Here is a 13239-nt window from a genome sequence, read left to right on the forward strand (position 1 = left end):
GAAACAAACTATTTGCAGACCTTACTCCTTAAAACTCTATTATCACTTCTCAAACTACGTGGACAGGAAATATTTTCTGTCCTGTGTATTGGGAAGTCTATCACAGAGTTACAAATACATGTTCCAAAACCACATACATCTAAATATAGTTAGCATATGCATTAGAACACAACACAGTGAAAGCATTTCTCTTGGCAGCAGGAAAATGTAGTGATTAGGTTTGAACATTATTAACCCAGAACTCTATTTCCTCTTTCAGCCTAAGCCAAAATAAAATTCACAGAGTGAAAATACCTGATGTTAAACTATTTATACTGTTGCACACAAAGTACGTTACCTTGTAATTCCAATGTAGGACACCTCTTGTTTTGTATAATTATTAACCAATGAAATTCCAACATCTTGCAAAGACAGAACAATTTCTTGTTCTGCTAGTTCTGCTTTCACACTTTCATATGTCAATTTAAATACATTCTCATCTTCAGTGAACAAGACAATACGCTGCAAACCTTCATAAAATGACATTAAGTAGACCACTTTTCTAGAATCCACACTGAGTACTTCCATTTTGTCCTACAAATGAGAGGGAAAGTTTTTACAACACTATTATCATTCTATTTCACAAAAAAAAAAAGAAAAAAAAAAAAAAAAGGCCAGAGTCTTAGCAACTACAAAGTTTTATAACAGCCTCTCACCACACACTCACATTGACACTTTTCGACTGAAGACTACTTACTTGAACAAGCTCTGGCAAACAAAGTGTTGTTCTATTGTTCTGTTCTGTGTTTGGAACTCATGTATGAGAACAGTGTATGTATCATACACTGATGAATGGATATATAAATATAAAATTAGACACCATTAAAAAAATATACCTCTTTTGCAGCAATTTCCTCGGTTCTATTTCCGCACCTCCATTTTAATTTCCTAGATCCTGTTGGGTCTGCCCAAGTATACAACACTGCCTTATTTGGCTGAAGGCAGTCCTCCAATTCACTGAGGGAGCTAGAACAAAGTAATTTTAAATTCAAATGTTAATTAGTATTTTGTGTCAATGACCTTTGCATTCTAGCATTTCAACAAGAACACTACTATTTTCAAGTAATGAGAACAGAACAAAAATAACATTATGCATGAAAAAACACGCACAGAAACATTCTCAGAACAGCAATAAGAATGAGGATTTGTACTTTAATATACATACATATACTTTAAAAATAAAGTACATACAGTAGATTTTATATACTCATTTTCTTCCCCCTTTGTGATCAACATTTTCAGACAAATATGCTTTAAACTCCATTCCCCCTCACATATACTTAAAAACTTGCAGAACTGTCTTCTACAGCTCTCTGAAAGGAGGCTACCCCAGGAGAAGAATTGGAGAGATGCTGATCTCTGCTTGCTAGGATCCAGTGATTTGAACCATTCCTTTGTATCCAAGCTGTGCCAGGGGAGGTTTAGACTGAACATTAGGAAGATTTTCTTTCAAAACACTGGAACAGGCTATCTTGAGAGGCACGAGATGCCCCAAGCCCTTGACTTGGGCAACACCCTTAATAACATGCTCTAACTTTTGATCAGACCTGAAGTGGTCGGGCAGTTGGACTAAATGTAGGCCCTTCCACTAGAAACATTGTACTCTGTTCTAATTAACTTGACACTACGGATATCCACAATTCATCTAAAAAGATAAAAAGTACTAATCTTTACAGAGAAAAAACAAACCAAACAATCATTCTTCAGGCAAACAGGAGGCAAACAGGATTTGACTAACAACTCTTCCACCTTTCAAGTAAAAATCTTTAAACAACACTGCTCTGACTGACAGAAGGGAAAAAACAATAGGCTGTTTGGCTTTTAAAAAAGAAATAATTCAAGAATGCTGCAAGTATACACTTCTCAGCATTGCACAGTATCTGCATACAGTGGCAAAGCATTACAAAAACATTACAGGTAGTGAAAACAGAGTAACTGTGTCCAAGTGTAGAAGTAAATATTCACTCATTGCAGAAAACTAATATTCATTAAAATTATCTTAGTTTTGTTCTAGCTTGGCAAAATTTATGTAACTACCTCTCATCCCCTATCTCACATAACTTGAACCCATTCTTTCAGCTAAATTTTCTTCATTACTTACTCTGCACAGTCAGCACCTGCACAGTTCCAGAAAAGCACATCCTTTGCCCCCCACCAGGAAGGCAGATGTCATAAGGCCACAAAATTAATATAAAAAGACACCACAAAACAGCTCACTTGTAAAACTACCTAGCACTATTTAACATTGCTAATAATTCACTGCCTTCAATTTACCAAGCAAGAGATTTTTGGGTGCTCTGACCAAATTTGACGGCCATTTCCTCAAAACAGGCTTCTTTAGAGAATGCATGCTTACAATATACAAAATTACAATTCGTATGTCTCCATGCAAACAAACATCCACACTGAACCTCTTCATACATACCTTTGTCCATACTCAATAATTTCCTCTTTGGTATGGTTTATCAACAGAAATGGAGCTGCACCATCATGGTAATTAGAAAAGGTAATCACCGTAGAATGTTCAGTCAGATTAACATCCACTGCAATTCCTCCAAGCTATCAGTTGTAAAAATTTTAAAGTAAATACAGTGGAATGGATTTCCAAAGCAAAAGTAAATGCAAAGCAAATGTAATTTAAATATTTTGAAGAACTTTTCCTCTCATCATAAGATCTATCATGTAGTAAAACTACCTGTTTTACCATACCTTCAAAATACTTCCTTGATTTAATTACTAGGTAGTAGGTATTACAATTTGTAATTAAGACTGTGCAGGAGTTCTGTACCGTGAAAAGTTAGACTGGTAGTCGAGTAACCTTCCTTATTACAAGCATACACATTAATAGCCTCAAGAACATTATACTACAAAAACCACTCACCTATTTAAAAACTACTGCTAGATGAGACTATCTGCAACATACTAGTAAATTTAGTGAAATCAAAGTTACTCAGTGTTACTACAGAACTAATAACAAGACTTCTCACAAAGAATACTTGCAAAACAATCTGTATTTTAGCTCCTGTAGAACTGCTCCCCAGAGAAGCACTTAAAACAGAATACCTACTTACATCTGTTTGTACACACACAAAAGAGAGAGCATGAGAATGCATTTACATAATCTTTTCTTCAGCTAAGGTTTTGCAATAGTTGATAGCATGGGAAAACAAAGTTTTGAGAATGAAAATTAAAAAGTGATTTATGCTGTTTTACCTAACATGTAAACACGGAAGGCAATATGTTACCTTATTGTCCAAATGCAGTAAAAGACAGTTTTCTTGCTGATCAAAATTTATCTTTTTTGGAGGGAGATCAGAATTTTCAACTCTAACAAGCAGTTTGTTGGCATCATTTTCAGGCCAAAAGGGAATGCACTAGAAAAGAAAAATCAGAAATTTCAAAGTGAGAATACAAATCAGGCTTTAATGCCATTCACATTCACCTAATCAAGTCTATCCAAAAGTGTATCAATTAGGATCAGAAACCCTATTAAAAAAACCTGAAAGTTATCACTTACCTGAATACAGTAAATTGAAAGGAAGTCAAGAAATAATTCTGATTATAGTGAAGAAAGTGAGGAGTAAGGAGCTAAAGTGAAAACAGTAAGACTCATATTCACAAAAAGAAGTACATTTAAAATGGAAAAAGTACATAAAATCCAGAGTATGAAATAACTGTAACACTGAAAATGCCAAGCTCGGTAAAAAAAAAAAGATGAAACTGTTCTTCCATTAGCAGACCTTTTTCCAAAAAAGTATAAATTTCAAATCAATTTTACAGTGATAATGAATGACAAAAAGGGATATTAGCATAAATGCCACCCCCAGGGTAACTTGAGTACACAGGACATCAGCTACTAGCAGTCCTTTTACAAGTGCTTCATATCTATCTAAAAGTACATATACACACATATATATGTGGGTATAAAACACACAGTATGGAGCATCAGGTAGCTAAATCAGAGAGCACCTTCTGCTATTCACATTCACAGCTGAAATCACAACCATTGTAGATTTAAAAATATCAAATCCAATCTCTCTTCAACAGTTTACTTGCTAAATGGAGACAATCAGGAGACAGAGAAGACAAAAGTTTTAATAGTAACTAATGAAAAGTCTCTAACTGAGTCCTGCCACAAGAACAAGCTATGACTAATAGTAACTCTCAGCCATCAACAGCTGAAGTTTTTTTAGACCATCCTTCCCATATTTCAAACTGTTGACATGCAGCATCCAAAATTTTAGAACCATTTTTCTCTAACATAGTTTAAGAAATGAGATGTCCATATTTAACTGCATCTGAATCCTAGAATTAATTCTTCAGTGGTGAAAGACTAGTTCACCAACTTACCATGCCACTAAGTTCCCTTTCCCATTGTTTCTCACACCACAGGAAGCAGGAAGACAAAGGAAAAAAATATAGTTAAACCGTAAGATTGAAGGTGTAATTTACATCAACATGTATCCCACAGACAAAGGAAATTTAAATTGTGCTGTAAACTATAATAAAACTCAGCATGTAAGTCTCAACGTGGAATTAATTGAGCCCAGAGGAAATTCAAGGAGAATCGGTCAATGGCAAATGGAAGTTTAAAATCCAAACCAATTAAGTAAAAACAATGGCTAAACAAGACTTACAATATCAATTATAGGGAACTGAAAAATTTTTGTACTAGACTTTAGCCAGAGATTGTGTCACATAATGATGTCATTTTCAAGCTTTTTACCACACACTTGCTAAGTGCTTCATCAGATGTTATATCTATACAACAATTTTGCTTCCACAGTGGGATCTTTATATTTAGCACTGGTCTTATGAATGGTCTTCAGCATTGTCTTCTTTCTCTAACGAGATTTGTTGATCAACTGCCTCGCACTACACATAATTCAAAGGACTGTCCTCAGCAAACCACTCCACACTAATCACTTTCCAATAACCTCTATTGCAATGTTTGAAGAACAATGCATTTTTCTAGAAATAGTGATTGAGGTTTCTGATATATTTAGTACTTTCCACAGGGAAAGATGGGACATGGAAGATGTCTCAGAAAAGATTAGTTCTACATAAGAATTGCTTTCTTTCCTGAAAAGACAAGTTATCTGTCACTAAGAAACAAGAGTGAATTTTAAAAAAAATCCACAGGAAAGACTCTGCTTAACTTAAAATGACGAAAAACAGAATAGTGGGAGAAAGGAGCAAGTGAAAATATGCATTAACATTTTCAGTAAGCTGCTTCATTTTTTGAAGATCTCTTACCTAATGTGAGAGAGTAATGTGAGAAATAATCCAAAAAATTACAGGCATCAATTTTAAAAAATCTAGACTATCAGAATAGCACAGCTACCCCTATTAGCAACAGGATCGGATGTAAATTTGCTCCTGGAAATTGTTCTGGATTAAGAACAGAGACAGACCTATAGAGGCTGGATACTACCTACATTTAGAAGAGATTAAATATGGGATATTGGATTAGGCAACTGAATTACAAAAGAACAACCCTGGCAGACCAAGTTGTCACAACACGGATTTTTAGAGACTGCGTATCAAAGGGAAAGATATCGACACAATGCGAAAACAGGCTTTAGAAGGGGATACAGATTCTTCTGTTGACCTGTACACCGCTATTTGGTGAACTGCCATATCTCATCTTTTATACATTTTTAGGAGTGATCCTAAGATCACTCTGAATCTTAGTCTTCCCTGGATACTTTATTACTGAAAGAAGACTAAGATTAATCAATACAATTATGAAACACCTAAGAAACATTGACATTTGTGGGACAAACTAGAAGATCCTGTAGACATACAAATAAAACAGCCAACATGGGAAACCTAGGGATGATATACACAGAATGTATTTCAACTACCAAAACTACTACCTTTGAGTAGTTTTTGCATAAATTTCAGAACTTTTTGTAAATATTTTAGCTCATTCTAATAGCAAATATATATCAAATATAAACCACAAAACAAGAAGTAATACCATCTGACCATATTTCCTAAGAGTAAGAAATTAGATGTGAGGTTGCCCATACTACCACACATACACTACTATATTGATGTAGTCATTTCAGACCATTATCAATAAACTAGAGGAGGAATCATACATGTGAAGAACTCAAACACTATGTAAGGCCAAGCACAAAACCTTGGTTCAGAGGAACATAAGAATATTAAGAAACAGAACAAACAGGCAGGCATATGCCAAACAGTCCATTGTTGAGTAAAAGCAAAGAAACTTTTTTTGAAAATGATAAGCATAACAGGAAGCTGAAGCGACTTCAACATCTGAATATCTAAACCTTTATGCATACTGAACAAAAATCACAATGGAACAACATCAATTTCAGTAATTTCAGAAATAATGCTGTTTAAATGGCATGTCCTTCATGACTGTACCATTAAAGATAATATACACAGCTAAGGAGCTGTATTACTGAAGGTACCAATAAAGTAACAGAAAGATCTCGTCAGGAATCTCATTGAACACACTATTTTAACTTTTGCAATTTGGTTTGCAAGCATGTTTAGTAACCACTTGGAGTATTTACAATGCTGATATTGAGGTGCTGGAGTGTGTCCAAAGAACGGCAATGGAGCTGCTGAAAGGTCTTGAGCGCAAGTCCTAGAAGGAGTGGCTGAGGGAGCTGGGATTGTTCAGTCTAGACAAAAGGAGGCTCAGAGGCCACCTTATCATTCTGTACAGCTTGCCTGAAAGGAGGATGTGGCAAAGGGGGAGCTGGTCCCCAAGCATCAGGAGCAAAGGAAACAGCCTCAGATCTCAGATGGCACCAGAGGACATTTAAAGTGGCTATGAGGAAAAATTTCTTCACTAAAGCTAAAGTTTGGCATTAGAAACAACTGCTCAGTGAAGTGGTGGAATCACCATTTGTTGTCATATATGCATATATTTAACAGGAATTTTTATACTATCATCTCTTTCTTACAAAAGTTTTGTACCTATTCAGTATTTTCTGGTGAGCAGCTCCTCCGAGTACACCCTTTCTCTCTCACCAGGTAACCAACTGACTCCAGTTCCCTTCCTGCTTCGGGAGAGAACATGTTCTCTTAACAAGCCAACCCACTCTTTTATAGCTCCTATTGTTCTTATTAGTTACAGCTGTGGCCTGTTGAAGTTAGGCCTTCTCCTCATTTTTGATTATTGGCCCAGCTGCAACTCCTTTAGGGGTAAGATTACTTTCTATACCATCTCCATTCTACTCCCCCACAACCATTACTGGAAGTGTTAAAAAAATTTGTGGATGTGGCATTTGGGGATTTATTTTTGGGGTGATTTATTTATGGTAGTGCCGGTTTTGTGGGTGGACTTGATACATTATCTTAAGAAATCTTTTCCAAGCCTAACAATCCTGTACTTCTAGGATTCTAAAGGAAATCAAATGGGCCTTCAACCACACTATTTGTGGTTCGGCTAAACTGTTTTGGATAATGCTCTTGTCAGGGGAAGGGGAAGGATTTCACTCTTCCCAGAAGGCACTACAGATCACTTACTGTGTTAAGAAACCTCCAACACTACCCCAAACAAGTGCTGCTTTTCCTACATGTCCTGCAGGAAGGCATGATGGCCCCAAGACCCAACACACACAAAAAACATAATTGTGTGATACTGCAGTGCAAACCACCAAGATGCATGCCTAGTCTGCAACAGTCTCTGCAGCACAGGCAAAAGCCCTAAACCCATTTTCACACCACTTGGCCTGAGGGCCAGGGATCTCTTTCTAGGAAGTATGCATTGAGTACTTAGTAGTCAAAGTGATACTAGATCCAGAAGAGCCATTTGGATCACTCTGAACTGAATCACATGAGGGAATTTCTCCCCATACCTAAGTGGCTTCATGCATACCAGATCAACCAAAATATTCTACCGCATACCACTGCTAAACTGAACAGAAGCTCCAGTGCCACTGCAGAGAGATAATACAGTAATAATATAATATAGTAGAGGTCTTTTTCTCATACTATTTATGATACAAAGTGACTGGATAAAAAATTCCAATTACAATGTAAACCAGCTTTATGTTCCTAATCCTAAAACCAGTATGTTCCTAATCAAACACTGAGAAATGGTAAAGGATACAGATCATTTATTGAAAAGGCATGGTATAGTCAGGCATCATCATGGAAAACTATATAAGGCTCACATTTTTCATCAGAGAGTGTTCAAACCAGTTTTTTTCCCTTAGTGACACAACTTGGAATAGGTTCCATTATAAGTTTACCTGTTGCAAAACAATGGGAATCCACTTTTCCTTGCCCTCTTCAGCTACTTCCAAAGTATATTTACTTCTATTTGAAATCATAAAAAATGGAGTGAAGGTTACAATTCTAGTAATATTGAAACTGCTGTTGTTTATGGTGACACCAACCTGTGAACAGAAAGACATTATTTTAAGTACAATTTTTAAACCCCCTTTATATCTCCTGAAAATAATTAATTTGAAAGATAAATTTAACTCACTTGATATTCCTTTTTATGACTCTTGCATTTCACAGAACCATGACTTCCAACAGTGTCCAGGGAAAACTGATCAGACAGTTCACTGTCAGTTACCCGAAGCTGCACCTGTGAAGAAGCACCCTAAATTAATTTTCAATTTACAAGTCACTGACAACATTTAAAATTATATATATAAAGTATACATAAAGATAAATGGAAATACTGGTGTTTCTATTAAAAAATCAAGACATAACTGCCAGTATCATCTCATAAATGTATTTTCTACCATGCTTAGTTACAATCCATTGTAAGTATAAGCATTGTAAGTATAAGACATTCCAGATTAAGCAATCAGAGAAGGATTCTTTAAAAAACATCATAATTAAAATTTCAAAGGAAAATCAATGCACTCTTGTAATCTCTTTCATATCATTTATTCATCAGTAACATTCATCATTAGAAAACTTGGGAAACTCAAATGGTGAACTTAACCTTAGCATTCTATGTACCCAGAACCAACCACTATTGCAAGTATTAATTTTTCAGGTAGCATTCACTGCTCCAGTACCACAGCTTTACATTTCCTACACAATTTCTCTGTCTCATTTGGAATAAGAACCTTTATTGATGCAGTTTAAATGTAAAACACATTTGTTTTATTTAGAAAACAACTTCTCTGTGAACTTCTTTCAAAGTGAGGATCTCTTCCTTAACAACACCTCTGATAATGTAAATTTCCTATCTCAAGCATATTTGACTACATGCCTATTTAGAACACTGTTTTTAGACAGAGATATTATAGGTTTCATGCCCTTTACAGAGCACAGGATAGAGTAAATACATTTTAAAGTGTAAAAATGCTTTCATACAACAATATAAGAGAATACAGAGCTGTCAGGTTTGCAAAATACAATACCTTGTTGTTTTGAAGGAAGTTTTTAGGCTGGAAAGAAAAAAGGAGGGGCTTTTTGTAATCTGGCGGATGCTTGCGGTGAATACCATCCGCTTTGTACTGTAACATTCTACCAGTTTTATTCACCATCCAGTAGGGACTGTGAATTTCTATTATCATCTGCCCAGTTGTGCAGGTCACATGAACAGCAATATCCAGCTCAGTCTTATCCAGCTCTGTGACACACTGAAATGTTGTGAAGCTGATATCAGGCAGACTGCTTTTTATATGGTACTCGCTTCTCCAGTCTTGATCAAGATAGTTAAGCAACTGCAAATCTAGTTTTGTTTGGTCCAAGACTGCGTTATGGATCTGGGCAGAACATCCTTCTTGTAGAGTGTCATATTTGTTCCCATGTCCCTTAGAAAGACAATCAGACACCAAACAGGATACATTTACACAAATCACATCCAAAATTCATATCAACTTTTAGTTCTTAGCTAGCTCTAAAAATTAAGATACAAGCTACTTAGGCACAATTTTAAAATACCTTCTGTGCTATTTAACTATGTTACTTTCCTAAACATCTACCTTAAAACAATATTTTGCAAAGAGAACCTTAATGCATGGTCATCAATATTCAACATCAAAAAGCCCATCTGTCACCAAATTCAAACACACAAATATTCTTACATGACAAATTTCCTCAACACAGTAAAAGACATACAGAGCCTGTTACTTCCACACATTTGGTATAAGCTAGTCTCCAGTCCTAGTAATTGTTTATTTGTGATGAAGTTTTACTATTGGATTCTACTATTTGAGTTGAAATACTAAATATTAACACCATCTGAAAAAAAAAATCTGTCTCCCAACTGTATTTCTATCATCCTAAGAGACATCAATAAGGAGTGGGACACAATTATATCAGATCCATAGAATGAAACATACAGTGCTGAGGAATCAATGTCTACACTGCATGTTTTAGGTATTTTACTCAAGACTGTCTCTCATCTGGCACTGGAAAGAATGCCTATTAACAGTCAAAGTGCACCTAATTTTTTAATTTCATCTGGAAAGAATTTGAAGTCTGGCAGTAGGCTGCAATTCAAGCCAAAACCTGGCAAAAAGGCAGGCCTGTGAGGATTTGTTAAAAGCATGCTACTGCTGAAACACTGCACATAAAATGCTAAAATAGGATGATCCACCTGAGGCAGTCTTCACAGAAAATGCTGCACTATTTAATTAAGCTGAAGTTGCACTTGAGCAACTGAATGACTCTCACCAGGCTCAACTTGTACAGTGTTAAGTTTTCTTTTGCATATATATCTGAAGTATAGCTTAATAACACCACATTTCACATTCTGTGATATTTCAATTCTGGAAATACAGACTTTATTAGACTATGTAAGACTTGCCCTTAAGATCTGTGAACTTGCTCCACAAATACTCCATCAGAACCCCTTTGTTCTAATCTCCATTTCAACCAGCTGTCACGTTGTGAGAAACATCACTAAAATTCAAGCATTATACAATTACCTCTACAGAGTAAGTTATTTGGTAAGGAAGAAGATTGCGGAGAAGAACAGAAGGCCATAAATGAACAACATAAGGAAAATCCCATTCATCTTCTGCACCTAATGAAGTGGTCAATGCATCTTTTACAGGAACAATATTGATGATAAGTGAGTCGTTAGTTGACTTCACAGATTGGCATTTCCTTTGTAATAGAATGTCAACATTTTTCATAATTTCATCAAAAGTAATTCCTTCACACATATCATATTCTCCACCCACTCCGTTTTCATTGGCTAGTGGTTGCAAACTCAGTACGGATCTGTAAATGAAAACATTTTTAAACACTTAACATGTGACTGAATGTTTCAATTATAAAAAAGTACTATGCAACAGGGACATTCTAGTATTATTTGTATTTAGGAAGATTTTTAGCAGTAGTTCATTGCCTGCCTCTCTCTTGATTAAAGGAGGAATCAAATGATGGACTGGATCCCAAAATTTCACAGTATTTTAACAGTTGGGGTTTTTTGTTCCATACCTCCACATGTTCCCCTTACAAAGAAAGGGTCATTGGAGATTCTTATGAAGAGACTACTGAATTTCCTTACAAGTGCTGCTCTGTTCCTGTTCCAAGCTAAAGGTCTGGATCAACAACTTACTCGTAAAACTGATGCGCACAAAGTGCCCTTCTTTTCAGTCACATAAAGCACAAGTTAGTCCATGGATTATGTACACCCATGACTTTTATAAGGCAATGGCTTGCATTTAATACAGCTGCTCCTGAACTAGGATTTTTTTTAACATATTTCCTGACTGCCTGGTGGAACTTACCTGTGCAAGGAATCAGAACCCCACTAAATCTTATACAGATGGTTAGAAATATCAATGACTTAATGAATCTAACAGTACAACATAACTCAAGTAATGAAGGAGATACAAAGCTTTCACTATAAAAAATGAGGAGAGTGTTTGGGAAAAAAACAGAAGGGAGAAGTCTCTGCAGCCATAAAAAAATCCATCAAAGCAAACCTACCTACCTAAAACTTGATACAGTTCAGCTAAAATTTACATTCAAACTCATTGCACTTTTTTTATTATCTTGACTGTGATAACAGATATGCTATATGCCAAGTTTTTCTAAGGTTGATGAGTCTTTTTTTACATCTTTGACAGACTTTAAGTGTATAGCTTTTAATCTTTTACTTCAGAATCAAAAAATCAAAAGAAGCCTTTTCAGAAAAAACAAAAAAGCTGCACTAATCACCAAACATCACCCACTAGGAAGTGTACCATGTGAATTGCAATCACTGTGTTCCAAAAGTATCTGAGCTCAGATTTTTAAAGTAGCTTCGCTAATTTAACATATTCATAAAAATGGATTTCAAAATACTTCCAATTCAACAATAAAATAGCACTCTGTTTAACTCATACTACATGCCCTGAGAAGATCCTACCTAACAATGACAGCACAGCATTATTTCAGTATTAGGTAGCAAGGGTAAACAATTTTTTTAGCATAATTGTATGGATACAATAATCAAAAATGTATAGACGTATTCTACAACAAGAAAAAAATACAATAAAGTACCTGTAAGAGGAAAAGGGTATGTTGAATTCATTTGCTGGTGAAGCAGTCCCTAAACATCTTCCTTCTTCAAAAACATTTAAAGGGATTGAAAAATGATTCCTTATCTGTGTAAAATAAAAATCCAGCAACACACATTAGGAAAAACTGTAAAGAAAAAGTATTTTGAGCTTAGTGAAGCAAGAATGAGAAGTCTTGTTTTTCATCTTACCCATATACCCTTCAAGGTCAGTATTTAGAAGAACTGTCTCTAAAACAGCAAATCTTTTTAAATTACCTTTTTAAATGCCACTTATTGTTATATTTTATTTATGAAATAAAAGCAAAAAGCTTTTCAAGGAGAAACACAAGACTTTGAAAAACCAAAGACAAGTAAATCTCAACTATATGGCAACTTTCCAAACAGTGGTCTCCTAAAAATATGCTACAAGGTTCAAAAATCCATACAGTGGAAGTGTAAGGGAAGTCAGAATTTCAGGTTAAATCATTAATACCCATTCTAGGACACAGTTACGTTTCTTGCAAGTATTCTTTTTATTTATTTTAGGGTTAATTTAATGGCATTAATTAGCTCCTAGAAAAAAAAAATTTAGAAAATAATAGTAAATTTTGGTATTAATCAAGTCATGAACCACTTTGAGTGAAACAAGCAACTGAAATGTAACAAGAACACTATCTCTATAGAACTGTAATATCTAATTCATCACTGTAGCTATAAACCATATAACATCTATCAAAAATAGTATG

At 35.2% G+C, this 13239-nt stretch overlaps 1 protein-coding gene across 5 annotated transcripts in view; it reads right to left on the reverse strand.

The window, feature by feature from the left end:
* Nucleotides 1-13239, reverse strand: part of VPS13A (vacuolar protein sorting 13 homolog A) — a 105067-nt gene that overhangs the window by 25223 nt on the left and 66605 nt on the right. For 2 of the 5 annotated variants that reach the window (XM_038123289.1, XM_038123293.1), the window contains exons 46-55: nucleotides 12496-12599; nucleotides 10929-11226; nucleotides 9414-9809; nucleotides 8519-8623; nucleotides 8280-8426; nucleotides 4390-4428; nucleotides 3285-3413; nucleotides 2465-2598; nucleotides 876-1005; nucleotides 338-573 (exon numbers count right to left, since the gene is read on the reverse strand). In XM_038123289.1, the coding sequence (XP_037979217.1) occupies nucleotides 338-573; nucleotides 876-1005; nucleotides 2465-2598; nucleotides 3285-3413; nucleotides 4390-4428; nucleotides 8280-8426; nucleotides 8519-8623; nucleotides 9414-9809; nucleotides 10929-11226; nucleotides 12496-12599 (1718 nt within the window). The remainder of the gene's footprint in view (nucleotides 1-337; nucleotides 574-875; nucleotides 1006-2464; nucleotides 2599-3284; nucleotides 3414-4389; nucleotides 4429-8279; nucleotides 8427-8518; nucleotides 8624-9413; nucleotides 9810-10928; nucleotides 11227-12495; nucleotides 12600-13239) is intronic. The other 3 variants (XM_038123292.1, XM_038123294.1, XM_038123290.1) reach the window with 2 other exon arrangements.

This window comes from Motacilla alba, chromosome Z, assembly GCF_015832195.1.
Source record: "Motacilla alba alba isolate MOTALB_02 chromosome Z, Motacilla_alba_V1.0_pri, whole genome shotgun sequence".
Lineage (NCBI taxonomy): Eukaryota > Metazoa > Chordata > Aves > Passeriformes > Motacillidae > Motacilla > Motacilla alba.